Source organism: Panthera leo, chromosome A1 (assembly GCF_018350215.1).
Source record: "Panthera leo isolate Ple1 chromosome A1, P.leo_Ple1_pat1.1, whole genome shotgun sequence".
In the NCBI taxonomy this organism is placed as follows: Eukaryota; Metazoa; Chordata; class Mammalia; order Carnivora; family Felidae; genus Panthera; species Panthera leo.
In genome coordinates, this window is record NC_056679.1 from 123463682 (window position 1) to 123484515 (window position 20834).

The 20834-nt window shown below is 39.8% G+C and overlaps 1 protein-coding gene across 1 annotated transcript in view; it reads right to left on the reverse strand.

Moving 5' to 3' along the window:
- Nucleotides 1-20834, reverse strand: part of CDC20B (cell division cycle 20B) — a 92222-nt gene that overhangs the window by 39987 nt on the left and 31401 nt on the right. The window contains exons 6-11 of the mRNA XM_042938815.1: nucleotides 19856-19972; nucleotides 15630-15826; nucleotides 14240-14334; nucleotides 5780-6005; nucleotides 3780-3905; nucleotides 3186-3303 (exon numbers count right to left, since the gene is read on the reverse strand). Of these exons, the coding sequence (XP_042794749.1) occupies nucleotides 3186-3303; nucleotides 3780-3905; nucleotides 5780-6005; nucleotides 14240-14334; nucleotides 15630-15826; nucleotides 19856-19972 (879 nt within the window). The remainder of the gene's footprint in view (nucleotides 1-3185; nucleotides 3304-3779; nucleotides 3906-5779; nucleotides 6006-14239; nucleotides 14335-15629; nucleotides 15827-19855; nucleotides 19973-20834) is intronic.

A 20834-nucleotide genomic window follows, 5' to 3' on the forward strand; every position in this document is an offset into this window, starting at 1 on the left:
ATTTTTTTTAATTAAACACTTAAAAATTAAAGCAATATAAATGAAAAGCCACTTAATTTAGTTAGCATAAATACAGAACATTACACAGGAGACCTGAATGGCTTAGTTGGCTAAGCATTTGACTCTTGATTTTAGCTCAGGTCATGATCTCACAGTTGGTGAGATTGAGGCCGGCATAGGGCTCTGCACTGACAGCACAAAGCCTGCTTGGGATTCTCTCTCTCCCTCTCTATGCCCCTTTCCCACCCATGCACTCATTCCCTCTCTAAATAAACAAACAAACAAACTTAAAAAAATAACATTACATAAATACTTTCAAATTAAACTTAAGAGAGGCGCTTGGGTGGCTCAGATAGTTGAGTGTCTGACTCTTGATCTCCACTCAGGTCATGATCTCACAGCTCCTGAGTTCAAGCCCTGTTTCAGGCTCTTTTCTGTCAGTGCAGAGCCTGCTTTGGATCTTCTGTCCCCATCTCTCTGCCCCTCCCCTGCTCACTCTCTCTCTCTTTCTCTCTCTCTCAAAAATAAACATTTTTTAAAAAGAAAGAAAGTAGAAGAGGAGTAACAGAGAAAAAAATTCCATATCTTTTCTAAAGCAGGCTTTGAAAAATGTCTCAACTTAAAAAAATGGACAGCTACTTCCAGAATTTGTTAGGAAAATGGAGTTTGTATCAGAAGTAAAGGCATTCTCGAAATACTTCTCTCATAAGTGACAATCTTAATTTACTAGATTAAGTGGGAAATGCCATCTTTATCTCAGCCAAAAGTCATCCTTTAGGATTTATATCCCTAAATTCTAAGAATATTATCACTGAAAGGATTGAAAGTTTTGTTTTCTTTATGCAGCTATCATTACAAAGGAGACCACATATCGATGCCTGTGCTATGGACTGATGAAACCAAATCAAAGGCCAGATCTCACTTACAGGCTAGAAAGTTACCCACTCCCGCTTCAAAGCTTGTAAATTACACCTTTGGGGGGGATGAGGGGAAGGAAAATGGTAAGCTTTCTTTCTTCTGAAGTTATATGGGTGAGGCTTCTTTAACTGAATTTTCCCCCCAGAAAGTCATGACTGTGGTTAACAGAGTGAGACTAAGGAAGGGCATGGCCAGAATCTAGAAGTCTTTTTTCCAAATTTTCTGACCACAACTCACAGTTCAAGACTACATTTTAGGTAGTAACCCCATATTAGACACATATCTGTACTGCACAGCGTAACAAAAGTTTTGCAAAATAATACCTACATATACATTTTTCCATTCTATTCTATTCTATTCTATTTCATTTTTTAATGCTAACCACCTGACGTGTGTTTGTATAACACCCACCCTGCTAAACATTTTTGAGAAATATCGCATGTGGAAGATACTACTGCATCAGAGATGAGAATTAGTGTCTAAGACCTCAAAAGTAACTGCATCTTCTCTGACCATAAACATGTTAAGAGGAGAAAAGGTTAAATGCACTCTTTGGAATTCTGTCTAATATCAGTGAAAGAAATTCACAAAGCATTACTAAAGATGCTAAAGAATTTATAGTTTGGTTTTTTTAATGTTTTTTAAAAATTTATTTAGAGGGAGAGACAGAGCATGAGCAGTAGAGAGGGGCAGAGGAAGAGAGAGAGAGAGAGAGAGAGAGAGAGAGAGAAAATCCCAAGCAGGCTCCATAATCAGTGAAAAGCCCAGATGTGGGGCTTGATCCCAAGACCCTGGGATCATGACCTGAGCTGAAATCAAGAGTCAGATGCTCAACCGACTGAGCCACTCACGTGCCCCAAGAATTTATGGTTTGTTAAAGCTAGAGAAAAAAGAAAATGTACCAGTTAAGTTCATTCTTTATTCCAAGTATCAGCAAATTTACTCGAGTAGCTATCAGATGTCCTAACCTAGCTGAAGGATCTAATTAGCTACTGGAATTGTAGTTTTATGAAGAATCAGGTTTAAGGCTTGATTAAAAATGTTTCTATAATCAGAAAACATCCCATGCACTGCACGTCTTATGATTTAAAATATGCAAAGGATCAACTCATGTCCATCCTACACTCATGGCTGGCCCCCCAAGTAACTCTATCAAGAACTGCCTACATTTTTATTCACCAAATCACACGGTATAAAGATATAAAGGTCATCCCAAGGTCAGTCAGAGGTCCAGTCAGACTGACCAGCAGGAGCAGGAAGTCTTTCTGTGAAGGGTGTTTTTTTTTGTTGTTGTTGCCAAATGACATTATCAGAATCTGCAAAGAGAGTCAAAGTATTACCTCTGTCTAACAGGATATATATTTGGGGGTTTGTCTGTTTCTTCCCACAGAAGTGTAGTCTCCATAAGGGCAAAGATAATGTCTGTCTTGTTTACATGTATATTCCCAACACCCCCAAAAAGTGCCTCACACATGCTAGATGCACATTAAGTGGGCATTGAATAAATAAATCCCAGGTACTGACCAGTACACACATTGCGTGTGAAGAGGAAGAAGACAGGATATGTTATCAGAAGCCTACAAGAGATTGGATGCCATACTTTGTTCCATCACCAACCATCATTTCTATCTTCATATTTACCAGGGCTGGGTAGAAGGGGATACCTATTCACCCATGAACCCCCTTGAACATTCCAGATTGTCCCCGAGAGGATTTAAGACCCTCAAGGATGAAACCTGAGTCTTGCTCCCCATCATGGGATCTTCTTCTCAAGAAACACCCCGTAAATGTTTATAGAACTAAACTGAGAAAGAACCATTTTCTGCCTTGAAGGGGCAGGGGAGCACCAGGGCTTCTTGATCTTTAGTGGTCTCCCCTCAGAGAACAACATCTCACCCTTTTCATCTTTCCTTATCTCCCACACATTCCAGCACTGCTGGTTCTTCTGCAAAGTAAGGTAAGACGATTTATGATACTAACTCCAGAATTCAAAAACATAGTTTAGGAACTGTCCCTGATCATCACTGCTTCATCCACACAGGTATGCAAGAAGGAGAAGACATGACAATTTTAAGTGATGAAAAACCTTAGTCAAATTCAGAAGCACTCATCTATACACACCCCGAGGTGGTTGTAGGCCTTTCTCCTCTGACAAAATATCTATTTCAAAGAGCCAGCGGGGAGAAATATTTCATTTAGGGCTTTTCCCGCCAATGACACCTCACTTAGCTATAGATACATGGCATTTTACTCACCTATTTACTTACCAAAAAATCCAGCCGACCTGGCCAGACCGGGACAGGCCCACACAGTCACATCGTTCTTAGGAGTACCTTGGCCACTTGCAATCTCCTTTGTCTTAGGGAGCCAGATTAGGGAACAAATCTGTAAGAATGGCCCCCAAAACACAGAATTATGGCAATGTCTGATTCATTATGAATGTGTTTCAAACTGATTCTAGGCAGTGTGTTCTGTCCACGTGCATCCTCCAGTCCGCAGCTGGGGTTAGGGTGTTAGAGGAATGACATGAGTTCTAGGAAAGTTTATCCCAAGCCAACAAAGGACTAAATACACAAATAGGTTTAGCTGCAATGAACCAACAAATTTAAGTAGACTGGCACACAGTCAAAGCAGTGCCGAGAAAAAAGGGAAATGTGGAAAAAATCTGGGGGGAAAAGGATACACAAATTAACTTTCGACTCACAGATAAAGGTTTTAGAAAGAGAAACTCTCGAGAACTGAAATCCCAATAGGCTCAGCAAGTACAGAGAGGTGTGTTTGGGTCCTAGGCTCTCTCATGAATCATTTTCACAAGATTCTAGAATATCAGAGTGAAGGTCAACTCCAGCAGAGACTGTTACCTGTGAGTTCATGTTTGGGGTCTGGATGGTTTGCCCAGTATTTATGTCCAAGATATGTAAGTGTCCGTCCTTCATTCCGCCTCCAACAGCAAGGACTGCAGACTGCCAGGGACACCAATCCATGGCCTTTAAAGTTCAAATAAGCACACAGGCAGGTCAGCCTTGGAGAAAGTGAGTTTGGGAATGTGCCTGCTCAGGTAAGCAGAAGTGCCAGAGGTCTGCACACGCCACAGCTCTCCTGGACCCCTGATCTAAAGGCAGGAGCAATGGCAATCTCTAGAGGTTACTCCGAAGGGACTAGAGACCACCTATTAGGTGCCTTCCTTAAATGTTGATAACAATTGCAAATATTTTTAAACAAAGAAAAATCACCCAATAATATGTTCCGAAAACTACACTCAACATGTCCTATGTGGCAAAACTCCACTGCTGGAGTAGTTGACATGTCCCCTAGAATCTGGTTATGAAATGCAGCCTTCCTCTCATTTGTCTCCCTGTGTCTTTAGGTTCTAGGTCAGAGAAGAAAAGACAAAATGGAGCCACACATGATTGCTCGCAACTCAAAAGCTCTCATGCATTTCAACTCCTAATACGTTTCAGGAAATAAAATTGCCTTTGATTTGCTTATTTATAAATTACTATAGTTAATTCTGAAAAACAAGATTTAGTGTTTCATATTTCTACTGATAATTCAAATGATGAGTAATAGTCATTTTAAAGGACATTCTAACAAATATTTCATTTCTACTTATCTGTATATAGATATCTATAGATCCATCCTGGTATTAGGCTGCCACAAGCTTGACTTGCTCAGGTTTCAGAAACTCTTGGTTGAATTCATTGTATTTCTGACAACAAGGCGTATAAGAAAGTAACTTGTTTGGCTTGGCTTGGGTTTTTCACATGCTGGGTCTCTATTTTGCTTTATTTTGTTTTATATTTTGTTTGCTGACAGAATATTTTACATACGTTTTTCCTACATTTTTTTCAAATCATTAAGAATGGGCATTTGGACTTAAAATCATTCTTAATGTTCTGTGGATATTAAAATCCACAAACCAGAGTATTGGGCCACCACTATTCCTTAGCAGCAGGTATTTTATGTTAAACCCTCTATCAGGAAACTCCATGATAACGTTTTAAGTTCTCATTCCAATAAATTTGCTCATAGTAAAGTAGAACCATTTCTTTGCTCTATAAGTGATAAATATCCTGGGACTAGACTGAAGCCAACACATATCTCTATGTCACCAAAGGAATGAAAGTATGGATTTTTTTCACTAGAAATAAGAATTTAAAATACAGAGAAATAAAAAATATATATTATACAGAGCATGGTGGAATATTGGTTTAAGTGTGAAGCACCCTTCCTCCTCCTTCTGGTAACGGGTTTCCTTTCATGGGTGTGAGCTCATGACTCAGGCCTCACCAGTGTACCCATCTCTCTGGCCGCAATTATCTGTTGGGAGATGAGAATGTGTCCAAGTTCATATCAGAGTCCTGCCTGGTACTTTTCTACCAGAGTTACAGGGAACGGTAGTTTCTTCACCAGTTCCCATCTGGGAGAATCTGAATTTAAAGCTGATAAGAGCCATCTTGCCCACAGAATGGATTCTGAATAAAGAATGAATTGAAACAGAGACAGGCAGAGCCAAGGGCCAAAGAGACAGAACTCTAACGACATTATTTAAGGCCCTAGATCCAGACAATATTTGAAACAGCTGTATGTATCCCAGACTCCTCAGTTGTAAGAGAATATATATTTACTTTTTTGCTGAAGCTCAAGATTAAGTCTGGTTTCGGTCACTTACAAACCACAAAACCTGATGCATGGGAAGTATAAATAGGATTGTCTTTGAGGAGAGTGATGGCAAAATCCAAAACAAATTCTGGGCAAAGAAAATCTCAAAACGTTGGCTTAATGGCTTTGTTCTCAGGTGCAAAGGATACTCAGTGATCTCTTCGTAAAGAGCAACTTGGAAAGTGATTGATGCTCTTACCTTGACTGCAGTAGGTTGGGGTATGACTTTCAGTGGTTGAACCTGTGCTTTTGCACTCGGGTCACCGGGCCATATAGTCAGCAGTCCGTCACTACAGCCACTGGAAAGCAGCCTACTGTCAGGCGACCACTTCAGAGCACACACAGCTTGTTGGTGGTGAAGTGTTCCAACGTGATGCCGGGCTACCCGAACGTCGTGATGATAAACACGGCCCAGCCTCGACCCACTGCACGGAGGTAAAGGGATAGGTTTCTGGCAGAAAACTTGAGCCCTATTGCTAACAAGCATTTGAAAACATGAAGGAAAGCATAGTCCACACTACCAAGAGACCCCTCAGGACAGATTCACAACACAGGTTTTGAACATTCTTTGTATTAGTCATGATAGAGGATTCTGCCTGGGTTATTGTTTTCACAAGTGAAAAAATTTTGTGGGGCAGACTTTCAAATCTGGGTATTGAGAGGATATCCTTTGATAGATATTTCTAATGGCTTTACTATGATGCAGGCAGCTATAGAAAAGATAAATTTAAAAGATTACCTATTTTTTCAGGAAGGAGTCTTTGTACCGAACCTAGGAAATAGTACTTTCCTGGAACTCAGAATATTTCCTATTATCCCAATGAAATAGTTTGAGTGTATATACTAAATATATTTTAGTAAATATATTTATATATTTATAGTAAAATGTCAGACATAGAAATGTATTATGTCCTTTTTCTCTTAAGCTACAAATCCATTATTAGTTTTGTTAATGCTACTAATATCTTAAAAGGGTATAAAACTATCTGAATGTCACAGAAAAACTGCAATGTGATTCAAAATCAGTGGATAATGTCTACTCAGTCTTAGTGATTTGGATCCAAATAATGGTAAAGATCCTATCACTCTATCAAAGTTAATGAACTCTTTCTGAATGAGTTTAATTTTCCCCAAGGAGCAAGTAAATAACTACCTTCAATTATTTCTGAAATTTCTCAAAATCCAGTATCATATTTAAAAACCATTCAGGCACCACACTGAATAGCATTCTGATGAACAATATGGGCTCTGCGGCCAGACAACCTGGGTTCAAAGCCTGACTCTGCCCCCTTTACTAACCATGTGACCTCAGGCTAGTGTCTTAGTTTCCTCATTAAGAAAAGGTTGGGGGTGGGGGGGAGGTGGATTAGAAAACACTTTATAGCGTTGTTGCAGGGATTAAGACAAAATTACACGCATAACCAGTATAGCACAATGCCTGGCACACAGTACTCCAAAAATGTTCATTGCTATTATTATAAGAAAAGGATCTGTTCATTTTCCTCATGGATAATAAAATTAAACTTAAACAATGCAGCCCATGAAAGGAATTCAAATAGAGAACTGACCTCACTACAACCTCTCACAGAAAATGATTAGCCCTTTATATGGTATTTTAAGTGTTTTTAGGTTGGGCTTATAATCACAAGGTATTAAAATCTCAAATTTATATCTTAGCCACTTAAAGAAATTATAAAAAGGCTTTGGAATTTATTTAATTTATTTATTTATTTTTTTTTCTTGTTTATTTTTTTTTTATTTTTTAATATATGAAATTTACTGTCAAATTGGTTTCCATACAACACCCAGTGCTCATCCCAAAAGGTGCCCTCCTCAATACCCATCACCCACCCTGCCTTCCCTCCCACCCCCCATCAACCCTCAGTTTGTTCTCAGTTTTTAACAGTCTCTTATGCTTTGGCTCTCTCCCACTCTAACCTCTTTTCTTTTTTTTTTTTTTTCCTTCCCATCCCCCATGGGTTTCTGTTACGTTTCTCAGGATCCACATAAGAGTGAAACCATATGGTATCTGTCTTTCTCTGTATGGCTTATTTCACTTAGCATCACACTCTCCAGTTCCATCCACGTTGCTACAAAAGGCCATATTTCATTTTTTCTCATTGCTACGTAGTATTCCATTGTGTATATAAACCACAATTTCTTTATCCATTCATCAGTTGATGGACATTTAGGCTCTTTCCATAATCTGGCTATTGTTGAGAGTGCTGCTATAAACATTGGGGTACAAGTGCCCCTATGCATCAGTACTCCTGTATCCCTTGGATAAATTCCTAGCAGTGCTATTGCTGGGTCATAGGGTATGTCTATTTTTAATTTTCTGAGGAACCTCCACACTGCTTTCCAGAGCAGCTGCACCAATTTGCATTCCCACCAACAGTGCAAGAGGGTTCCTGTTTCTCCACATCCTCTCCAGCATCTATAGTCTCCTGATTTGTTCATTTTGGCCACTCTGACTGGCGTGAGGTGATATCTGAGTGTGGTTTTGATTTGTATTTCCCTGATAAGGAGCGACGTTGAACATCTTTTCATGTGCCTGTTGGCCATCCGGGTGTCTTCTTTAGAGAAGTGTCTATTCATGTTTTCTGCCCATTTCTTCACTGGGTTATTTGTTTTTCGGGTGTGGGGTTTGATGAGCTCTTTATAGATTTTGGATACTAGCCCTTTGTCCGTTGTGTCATTTGCAAATATCTTTTCCCATTCTGTTGGTTGCCTTTTAGTTTTGTTGGTTGTTTCCTTTGCTGTGCAGAAGCTTTTTATCTTCATAAGGTCCCAGTAATTCACTTTTGCTTTTAATTCCCTTGCCTTTGGGGATGTGCCGAGTAAGAGATTGCTACGGCTGAGGTCAGAGAGGTCTTTTCCTGCTTTCTCCTCTAAGGTTTTGATGGTTTCCTGTCTCACATTCAGGTCCTTTATCCATTTTGAGTTTATTTTTGTGAATGGTGTGAGAAAGTGGTCTAGTTTCAACCTTCTGCATGTTGCTGTCCAGTTCTCCCAGCACCATTTGTTAAAGAGACTGTCTTTTTTCCATTGGATGTTCTTTCCTGCTTTGTCAAAGATGAGTTGGCCATACGTTTGTGGGTCTAGTTCTGGGGTTTCTATTCTATTCCATTGGTCTATGTGTCTGTTTTTATGCCAATACCATGCTGTCTTGATGATGACAGCTTTGTAGTAGAGGCTAAAGTCTGGGATTGTGATGCCTCCTGCTTTGGTCTTCTTCTTCAAAATTACTTTGGCTATTCGGGGCCGTTTGTGGTTCCATATGAATTTTAGGATTGCTTGTTCTAGTTTCGAGAAGAATGCTGGTGCAATTTTGATTGGGATTGCATTGAATGTGTAGATAGCTTTGGGTAGTATTGACATTTTGACAATATTTATTCTTCCAATCCATGAGCAGGGAATGTCTTTCCATTTCTTTATATCTTCTTCAATTACCTGCATAAGCTTTCTATAGTTTTCAGCATACAGATCTTTTACATCTTTGGTTAGATTTATTCCTAGGTATTTTATGCTTCTTGGTGCAATTGTGAATGGGATCAGTTTCTTTATTTGTCTTTCTGTTGCTTCATTGTTAGTGTATAAGAATGCAACTGATTTCTGTACATTGATTTTGTATCCTGCAACTTTGCTGAATTCATGTATCAGTTCTAGCAGACTTTTGGTGGAGTCTGTCGGATTTTCCATGTATAATATCATGTCATCTGCAAAAAGCAAAAGCTTGACTTCATCTTTGCCAATTTGGATGCCTTTGATTTCCTTTGTTGTCTGATTGCTGATGCTAGAACTTCCAGCACGATGTTAAACAACAGTGGTGAGAGTGGGCATCCCTGTCGTGTTCCTGATCTCAGGGAAAAAGCTCTCAGTTTTTCCCCGTTGAGGATGATGTTAGCTGTGGGCTTTTCATAAATGGCTTTTATGATCTTTAAGTATGTTCCTTCTATCCCGACTTTCTCAAGGGTTTTTATTAAGAAAGGGTGCTGGATTTTGTCAAAGGCCTTTTCTGCATCGATTGACAGGATCATATGGTTCTTCTCTTTTTTTTTGTTAATGTGATGTATCACGTTGATCGATTTGCGAATGTTGAACCAGCCCTGCATCCCAGGAATGAATCCCACTTGATCATGGTGAATAATTCTTTTTATATGCCGTTGAATTCGATTTGCTAGTATCTTATTGAGAATTTTTGCATCCATATTCATCAGGGATATTGGCCTGTAGTTCTCTTTTTTTACTGGGTCTCTGTCTGGTTTAGGAATCAAAGTAATACTGGCTTCATAGAATGAGTCTGGAAGTTTTCCTTCCCTTTCTATTTCTTGGAATAGCTTGAGAAGGATAGGTATTATCTCTGCTTTAAACGTCTGGTAGAACTCCCCTGGGAAGCCATCTGGTCCTGGACTCTTATTTGTTGGGAGATTTTTGATAACCGATTCAATTTCTTCACTGGTTGTGGGTCTGTTCAAGCTTTCTATTTCCTCCTGATTGAGTTTTGGAAGAGTGTGGGTGTTTAGGAATTTGTCCATTTCTTCCAGGTTGTCCAATTTGTTGGCATATAATTTTTCATAGTATTCCCTGATAATTGTTTGTATCTCTGAGGGATTGGTTGTAATAATTCCATTTTCATTCATGATTTTATCTATTTGGGTCATCTCCCTTTTCTTTTTGAGAAGCCTGGCTAGAGGTTTGTCAATTTTGTTTATTTTTTCAAAAAACCAACTCTTGGTTTCGTTGATCTGCTCTACCGTTTTTTTAGATTCTATATTGTTTATTTCTGCTCTGATCTTTATTATTTCTCTTCGTCTGCTGGGTTTAGGCTGCCTTTGCTGTTCTGCTTCTATTTCCTTTAGGTGTGCTGTTAGATTTTGTATTTGGGATTTTTCTTGTTTCTTGAGATAGGCCTGGATTGCAATGTATTTTCCTCTCAGGACTGCCTTCGCTGCGTCCCAAAGCGTTTGGATTGTTGTATTTTCATTTTCGTTTGTTTCCATATATTTTTTAATTTCTTCCCTAATTGCCTGGTTGACCCACTCATTCGTTAGTAGGGTGTTCTTTAACCTCCATGGTTTTGGAGGTTTTCCAGACTTTTTCCTGTGTTTGATTTCAAGCTTCATAGCATTGTGGTCTGAAAGTATGCATGGTATAATTTCAATTCTTGTAAACTTATGAAGGGCTGTTTTGTGACCCAGTATATGATCTATCTTGGAGAATGTTCCATGTGCGCTCGAGAAGAAAGTATATTCTGTTGCTTTGGGATGCAGAGTTCTAAATATATCTGTCAAGTCCATCTGATCCAATGTATCATTCAGGGCCCTTGTTTCTTTATTGACTGTGTGTCTAGATGATCTATCCATTTCTGTAAGTGGGGTGTTAAAGTCCCCTGCAATGACCACATTCTTATCAATAAGGTTGCTTATGTTTATGAGTAATTGTTTTATATATCTGGGGGCTCCGGTATTCGGCGCATAGACATTTATAATTGTTAGCTCTTCCTGATGGATAGACCCTGTAATTATTATATAATGCCCTTCTTCATCTCTTGTTACAGCCTTTAATTTAAAGTCTAGTTTGTCTGATATAAGTATGGCTACTCCAGCTTTCTTTTGGCTTCCAGTAGCATGATAAATAGTTCTCCATCCCCTCACTCTCAATCTAAAGGTGTCCTCAGATCTAAAATGAGTCTCTTGTAGACAGCAAATAGATGGGTCTTGTTTTTTTACCCATTCTGATACCCTATGTCTTTTGGTTGGCGCATTTAATCCATTTACATTCAGTGTTATTATAGAAAGATATGGGTTTACAGTCATTGTGATGTCTGTATGTTATGCTTGTAGTGATGTCTCTGGTACTGTCTCACAGGATCCCCCTTAGGATCTCTTGTAGGGCTGGTTTGGTGGTGACAAATTCCTTCAGTTTTTGTTTGTTTGGGAAGACCTTTATCTCTCCTTCTATTCTAAATGACAGACTTGCTGGATAAAGGATTCTCGGCTGCATATTTTTTCTGTTTAGCACACTGAAGATATCGTGCCAAGCCTTTCTGGCCTGCCAAGTTTCAAAGGAGAGATCAGTCACAAGTCTTATAGGTCTCCCTTTATATGTGAGGGCACGTTTATCCCTTGCTGCTTTCAGAATTTTCTCTTTATCCTTGTATTTTGCCAGTTTCACTATGATATGTCGTGCAGAAGATCGATTCAAGTTACGTCTGAAGGGAGTTCTCTGTGCCTCTTGGATTTCAATGCCTTTTTCCTTCCCCAGTTCAGGGAAGTTCTCAGCTATAATTTCTTCAAGTACCCCTTCATCACCTTTCCCTCTCTCTTCCTCCTCTGGGATACCAATTATGCGTATATTATTTCTTTTTAGTGTATCACTTAGTTCTCTAATTTTCCCCTCATACTCCTGGATTTTTTTCTCTCTCTTTCTCTCAGCTTCCTCTTTCTCCATAACTTTATCTTCTAGTTCACCTATTCTCTCCTCTGCCTCTTCAAGCCGAGCCGTCGTGGTTTCCATTTTGTTTTGCATTTCGTTTAAAGCGTTTTTCAGCTCCTCGTGACTGTTCCTTAGCCCCTTGATCTCTGTAGCAAGAGATTCTCTGCTGTCCTCTATACTGTTTTCAAGCCCAGCGATTAATTTTATGACTATTATTCTAAATTCACTTTCTGTTATATTATTTAAATCCTTTTTGATCAGTTCATTAGCTGTTGTTATTTCCTGGAGATTCTTCTGAGAGGAATTCTTCCGTTTGGTCATTTTGGATAGTCCCTGGAGTGGTGAGGACCTGCAGGGCACTTCCCCTGTGCTGTGGTGTATAACTGGAGTTGGTGGGCGGGGCCGCAGTCCAACCTGATGTCTGCCCCCAGCCCACCGCTGGGGCCACAGTCAGACTGGTGTGTGCCTTCTCTTCCCCTCTCCTAGGGGTGGGATTCACTGTGGGGTGGCATGGCCCGTCTGGGCTACTTGCACACTGCCAGGCTTGTGGTGCTGGGGATCTGGCGTATTAGCTGGGGTGGGTAGGCAAGGTGCACGGGGCCGGAGGGGCAGGCTTAGTTCGCTTCTCCTTAGGTGATCCACTTCAGGAGGGGCCCTGTGGCAGCGGGAGGGAGTGAGATCCGCTGCCGGAGGTTTGGCTCCGCAGAAGCACAGAGTTGGGTGTTTGCGCGGAGCGAGCAAGTTCCCTGGCAGGAACTGGTTCCCTTTGGGATTTTGGCTGGGGGATGTGCGAGGGAGATGGCGCTGGTGAGCGCCTTTGTTCCCCACCAAGCTGAGCTCTGTCGTCCGGGGGCTCAGCAACTCTCCCTCCCTTTGTCCTCCAGCCTTCCCGCTTTCCGAGCACAGCTGTTAACTTATGACCTCCCAGACACTAAGTTGCTCTTGCTGTCGGAACACAGTCCGTCCGGCCCCTCCGCTTTTGCCAGCCAGACTCGGGGGCTCTGCTTGGCCGGCGAGACGCCCCTCCGCCCCGGCTCCCTCCCGCCAGTCCGTGGAGCGCGCACCGCCTCGCCACCCTTCCTACCCTCTTCCGTGGGCCTCTCGTCTGCGCTTGGCTCCGGAGACTCCTTTCTGCTAATCCTCTGGCAGTTTTCTGGGTTATTTAGGCAGGTGTAGGTGGAATCTAAGTGATCAGCAGGACGCGCGGTGAGCCCAGCGTCCTCCTACGCCGCCATCTTCCTATTTTATTCCGGAATTTATTTAATTTAAACCTATCTTAAGAACTACCATATAGGGGCACTTGGCTGGCTCAGTCGGTTAAGCATCTGACTTTTGGCTCACGATTCGTGAGTTTGAGCCCAACATTGGGCTCTCTGCTATCAGCACAGAGCCCACTTTGGATCCTCTGTCTCCCTCTCTCTCTACCCCTCCCTACCACCACCCTCCTCTCAAAAATAAATAAACATTTAAAAAAAGCTACAGTATAAAGATGAATGGCAATTATTAAAAGCAATATGTATTCAGATCAATGATTTAGGATCACTGGGACAAGTCACCTAACTTTTCTGGTTAAAAAGTAGTCCGACTAAACCAGTAGTTCTCAAAAATGATAAAGCATCAGCATGTCTTTGAAAATTAGAAATGCAAATTATCAGTGCACCTTCAGCTCTACTGTATCAAATTCCCCAAGGCCAGCAATCTGTGCTTTAAGGAGCCCTTCAGGTAGTGCTGATGCATGCTCAAGTTTGAGAACCACAGAACTGGCTACTCTATGAGGTTCTGTCCAGTTCTGACGTCTGTGGGTCTATGAATTGGAAATGTACCTCAGAAAGCTTAACATATTCCAAAGTCTTGATCCTGATAGGAATAAATACTTGATTTCAACAAAATATCCCTCTAGTAGGTATTACTTGGTACAGAGAAACTTTTTGCTTAGACAGTTTTACATTTTGTCTGAACAATTTACTGAATCCTGAGCCTCACTTTCCAGTACTAGCATATGGCGTAAGTGCATAGCCACCATGGTACCTGTGGCCACTGGACCACTCACATCACCAGAAGATCAGAATATCTGAGAGGGTAGAGTCATAACTGCTAACTAATAGCCTACTTTGTTTTGGTTTGTTTTGGTTTTGGTTTCAAATATTATAGTTCTGTTCACTCAGCCCCCATAATCCTTTGATGATATAAATATAATTGGTTGCAATAAGATGCTTCTTACCTGCTAAGAATATAGTGATTCCAGCTCAAAGCCCCAACCACTGACAAATGACCAAGCATATTTCTCAGCCGCTTTTTAGTTACCACATCCCATAGCTTAAAAAAAAAATTAATAAAAAAAATTAACAAGGAGAGTATATAGCATTAAAATTTTCACAGCCCACTATATTCTCAAAGGCCTGACAGCCAATTAATGTTGATATAGCCAGTCCTTGTACTAAAGGAAAGCTCAGTGAGCACCTTTAATGTTGGGCAGCATTTCTCCACACTGCCTGTATATTCCATCACCTAGGGAGCATGCTATGGATGCTAGCCATTCTGATTTAATGAGGGAGGTAGAGTCTGTGGATATGGTATTTATTTTAAACTTCCCCAGGTGAATTCAGTGGGAAGCCACATGTTGAAAATGGCTTTCATACTTATAGTTTCTTCTAAATTGTGGGAATTTCATATCTGGAAATCCACCGACAGGCTAAGAAACTCCTTTTCTGCCACTATAAATGATATTCTGACCCATATGAGAAAGAGAACTTTGTTATAAGAAGAAATCATGACATACCCTTCATAGCATCCAATATCACCGCAGAGGTGAGAAAGTAGCGAGTGCCATCTATGGCCCTCCATAGTCATTGAACACATGAGCAATATTGTTTACACTATTGCTAATAATAATAATAATACATGAGAAAGTAAATAGATTAAAACTGGTAAATTCACACTTCAGAGAGGCTATCAGAGAAAAAATTCATTTATTTTAAGTAACTCTACTCCTGATCATGGCTTGAGGTGGAAAAGAAAAGCTGAAGGTTATCTTCATCTCTCCAAAGTCGTAACACTGGGGTGTCTACAAACCCAACTTTAATTTGAAAAAAAACAGAGAAAAGACTTTTAAAAAGGTAAATATAGAGTTGCCTGGGTGGTTAAGCATCTGACTGTTGATTACAGTTCAGGTCATGATCTAGAGTATCCTTAAGTCCTCATTAAATGACATTCGGAAAAGAATCAGAATGGTGTATACTCTCACTCTCCGTAGTTTATTGTTTTGCATTTATTTTGAGAGAGAAAGAGTGTGTGTCTGTGTGTGTGTGTGTGTGTGTGTGTGTGTGTGTGTGTGAGGGATGGGCAGAGAGAGAGAGAATCCCAAACAGGCTCCGTGCTGTCAGCAGAGAGCCCCACGTGGGGCTCGATCTCATGAGCCATGAGATCATGACTTGAGCCAAAATCAAGAGTCCAATACTTAGCCAACTGAGCCACCTAGGCAACTCACTCTCCATAGTTTCAAATGACACAACTAATATAATTTCTCTTGTGTATTAACTTACTATTAAATGTCAATTTTAGACATCTAGCAATTACACAGAGCACATTTGGAGAAAAAAACCATCCATTACTTGTACTTCTCCCTCGCTGGTGCCAACTGCCAGGCAGTTTCCCTCTTTTATCCAGGACACAGAAGATACATAGTTACAATTGAGAGTGAAGTCTATATTTTCAATCTTATTGTGGCTTTCCCCATTCCAGATGTACACAGAGGATCCAAGGGCTATAGCAACAAGATTTTGAAAATTCCAATCTAGAATATTGAGATCTACAAGAAAAGATGTTCATATTAGGGTAATTATTCAACCAAATAAAAGTAATTTTCAAATAAACAACTTTTTTATAGGTAGATGAACAAATTTAATACCTTTCCCATAGTCAGTTGGAAAATAGAATCACCCATGCAAGCAGATCATTAGAAGTTCAAAAATAAAAACTACAACTTTGTGTCAAGATTCACAAAGAAGTAATAATGCTTACTATTTACATCAAATACATTTATTTAGAGTCATTTAGAGAACTTCCAAGTTTCATCTACCATTATTACCACCCATGTACCTTCTCTAACAAATCACTAAAAATTAAAAGTCCACAAATTTTTTTCATTGAAATTATCTGGCCCTTCGTTCTGTTTTTGTTTTTGTTTTAATTCTAATGTAGTTAACATACAGTGTTATATTAGTTTCAGGTGTACAATATAGTGATTCAACCTTTCTACACATTACTCAGTACTCATAACAGTAAGCGTACTCTTTTTTTTTAATGTTAATTTATTTTTTGAGAGAGAGACAGAGACAGAGCATGGGCAGAGGAGAGGCAGAGAGAGAGGGAGACACAGTATCTGAAGCAGGCTCCAGGCTCTGAGCTAGCAGCACATAGCACAACCCGGGGCTCAAACTCAAAAGCCATGAGATCACAACCTGAACCAAAGTCGGACGCTTAACTGATTGAGCCACACAGGCGCCCCAATAAGTGTACTCTTAACCACCTTCACCTATTTCACCCACCCCCCAACTCACCTCCCCTCTGGTAATGATCAGTTTCTTCTCCATAGTTAAAAGTCTGGTTTTGCTTTGTCTCTTTTTTCTTTTGTTCATCTGTTTTGTTTCTTAAATTCCACATATGAGTGAAATCATATGGTATTTGTCTTTCTCTGACTGGCTTATTTCACTTAAAGTTATATCCATCAAAAAAAAATTATATCCATCCATGCTGTTGTAAATGGCAAGATATCATTCTTTTTTATGGCTAAATAATATTTCATCATATGTATATAGATATGTATATATATATATATATATATATATATATATACACACATGTATATGTGTGTGTGTGTGTGTGTGTGTGTGTGTGTGTATCACATCTTTTTATCCATCATCTATTGATGGACACTTGGGCTGCTTCCATAATTTGGTTATTGTAAATAATATTGCAATAAACATAAGGGGAAGGCACATAACTCTTATGGAGACATCCTTGAAACTACAATATCCATATGATAGATGCCACCATCATTTCTAACCAAAATACCACCCAACTACGTATATCTAGAAGAAATGGTCACTGACATATATGATACCTGAAAGTTCCTAGCAGCATTCTCCAGCTTATACTCTAAGAACTCTTTAACTGCCAAAAGAAACCATATTTGTATGACCACATTCTAAAATGTATCCTACCAAGGGGTGCCTGTGTGATTTAGTCAGTTAAGCCTCCAACTTCGGCTCAGGTCATGATCTCGTGGTTCATGGGTTCAAGTCCCATGTCAGGCTCTGTGCTGACAGGTCAGAGCCTGGAGCCTGCTTCAGATTCTGTGTCTCCCTCTCTCTCTGCTCCCTTCCCTGCTCATGCTGTCTCTCTCTCTCTCTCTCTCAAAAAATAAATAAACATTAAAAAATTTTAATGTATCCTACCTTATTTATTTTTAATTGAAGTAGTTGACATATGACCCTATCTTATTTCTTATAAGACAAAAACTCTTATCCTGATTGATACATATCAGTACAAAACTGTGAAGCATGCCAGTTTCACTATAGTGACCTAAGCCACCTATAACCTACCTCTCCCAATGATGACAACCATAAACTCTGAACAAAATTTAAAAAAAAACCCATTGAGAACTGGATAATAAGCAAAAGCAGTGAAACTAAGTAAGGGAGTCAAAACTTGAAGAAGCAACCTGCTGAGGGGTGAGTTTCTCACTTTTTTTCTCACGTGGTTTTGCCAGAGGATGGGCCCCAGTCATGGAGTAGCACCAGCAGCCCAAACTCCAATAGAAAAATCACTGTATCTCTGGTGAGAGGAGCCAGGGAAAGAAGCCTGAAGTGGCCAAAGTGTGTAGAGAAAGTCCTAGAGGGGAGAGAGACACAGAAAGGTACCCTCTAATGGTGAAAGTAGGAACCCACACACATCTCAGCCTATCCCAGAATTTGTGTCAGGACAGGGAAAACTCAAATCAGCTTAGCAAAGACTTTTAGAGCTGAACTGAGATTTGAAGCCTCCATTTAGGTCTCAGCCTGGATTCTGATCCCTATATGTAAGGGATAGACCCAAACCATCATAATCAAGGCTGAAGAAACTGATCTGAGACTTAAAAGGCCACCCACAAAAGGCAAGACCAATAAACCTAACTAAGACAAAAATGACAACATTCTCTGCAGGACCCAGAGTTAATACCACATATAATCCACAATGTCCAGGACACAATTTAAGATCACTGGGCATATATAAAAGGAAAATATAATCAATAGATGAGAAACCTAAAATGACAGTTATAGGAATTATCAGATAAAGATGCTAAAGCAGCTATAATAGAATATACGAGCAGAATAGAATAGATTATTCTCCATGAGGCAAAGAAAAACCTACTTGAAATGAATGAAAACATAGAAAATAGAAGCAGAGGAATAGAAAAATAAAAACTATAAAAGTAAAATAGAAGCCATAAATACAATAAAATAGACATTTTGAAACTGAAAAATACAATATCTGAAAAATCTTCTGGATGGGCTCAATAGCAGAATGGAAATGACAGAGGGAAGAGTCACTGAATTTGAATATAAATCAACAGAAATTATCCAGTCTGAAGAACATATAGGAAAAGAAATTGAAAAAAGAAATGAACAAAACCTCAGGGTCCTGTGGAATAATATTCAAAGATTCTCACATGTGTAAGTGGAGTCAGGTCCTGGAAACAAGAGAACAAAGTTTCAAATGGCCTTAGACCTTTCACCAGAAACCATGGAGGCCAGAAGTCAGTATAATATATTTTAAATGCTTAAAGAAAAAAATCTGGCAACCCAGAATTCTATATGCAGCAAAAATATCATAAAATGGAGTATAAGAGAAGCCTTTGCCAACTAACCGGATCTGAAACAATTGCTAACAGAAGCTTTTCAGGCTGAAGGGAAATCATATGAGATGGAAATTTGGATCTTCAGGAATGAAAGAGAAGAGTAGAATTGGTAAATACTGGGTAAATATAAAGACCATTGTCCCCTCTTTTATTTAAAATACAAATATGTATGGACTTTTAGAGTAAAATTTATAGCAATAGTAGAGTTTTCAATGTTCATAGACATAAAATGCAGAACAACTACAGTAACCTAAAAAAAAGTGGGGGAGGAGGGTGGAGGGGACCTATGTGATTACAAAATTTGCATCTACCTACCTGTTCACCAGTCCCCAGTGTATCCTCTTCATTGCCATTAACTACCAACTAACGACATTGCTGAAAAATGTTCTATCTTCTCTCCTCCACCCCTCCAAGTCCTACCCATTTTTCAAGACCCAGCTCAAGTGTGATTATCTCCACAAAGTCTTTCTAGACAAAGATCCAAAGATCACTGAACTAGCTCCTTTCATCCCACAATTCATTATTTATATTCTACACTGGCATGTTGCTAGAAGTTCCATGTGAGTTAGTCCTGTCTTCCCAACTAGATTATAAAGTAGGCACATGACGAGAAGACCCCATGTGGCTGTTGACTGATTGGATTTATCTATGTTTAAAATATATGCATAAGAATAGGCCACTATTTTCTCAGTTCATTTTAATACAGTAAAAAATATGTATATTGCTCATGCCCTCCCAACACCAACAGTACCCATTCCAAACATGAAATTTGTACAAGGAAAAGGCAAACTATATTAACGGTATTTGGATGGTACAGCTTTGGGACATGAGGCACAAGGACCATCAGGTTCTTCCAAAATCAAATTTCAAGTTCATGCCACCACATTGGATACAATGTGTCACTTCTACTTTTTAATTAATGATCTAAAAATAACTTACAATAGTCATTTCGAAGACCAGTAAGATGAAATTTCACCTCTGGTTGCAGTATGGAATAGTTTATACCACTGAATCTTTTAAGATGGAAGGATTCATCTCTGACTCCATCTCTGCAGCCTACAAGAAACAAACACATCTACATATCTTTATGATCTCAGGAACATAATATTTATCCTTGCAGGGATTAAGAGATAACAGAGTAAGAAAGAAAGTAGTCCTCCTGATAAAACTGAATTACAAGTTGCAGGAGAAGGAAAGGGAAAAAAGGAAGACTTCAGTATTCATTGAAACAAAAATTTTAAAAATATTTCATGGTTTGGGATGAGCACTGGGTATTGTCTCTAAGCCAATTTGACAATAAATTATATTTAAAAAACATTTCATGGCATTTTTTAATAAAAAGCCTGAGTGCCAGACCCAAATGTGACAACAGACCTTGTGGAAAGCACACAGAAACCTTATATCATACTATGAATATTTATTCTGTCACTTGAGTTTTTAAAATTTTTTTTTAACGTTTATTTATTTTTGAGACAGAGAGAGATAGAGCATGAACGGGGGAGGGGCAGAGAGAGAGGGAGACACAGAATCTGAAACAGGCTCCAGGCTCTGAGCTGTCAGCATAGAGCCCGACACGGGGCTCGAACCCACGAACTGTGAGATCCTGACCTGAGCTGAAGTCGGGCGCTTAGCCGACTGAGCCACCCAGGTGCCCCCGTGTCACTTGAGTTTTTAAAATCAAAGTAGTTTGGGGGTGCCTGGGTGGCCCAGTTGGTTAAGTGTCAGACTTCGGCTCAGGTCGTGATCTTGCAGTTCGTGGTTCGAGACCTGCATGGGTCTCTGTGCTGACAGCTCAGAGCCTGTAACCTGCTTTGGACTCTGTGTGTGTGTGTGTGTGTGTGTGTGTGTGTGCACGCATGTGTGTGTCTGTCTCTGCTCTTCCCCTGCTCATGCTCTGTCTCTCTCTGTCTCTCAAAAA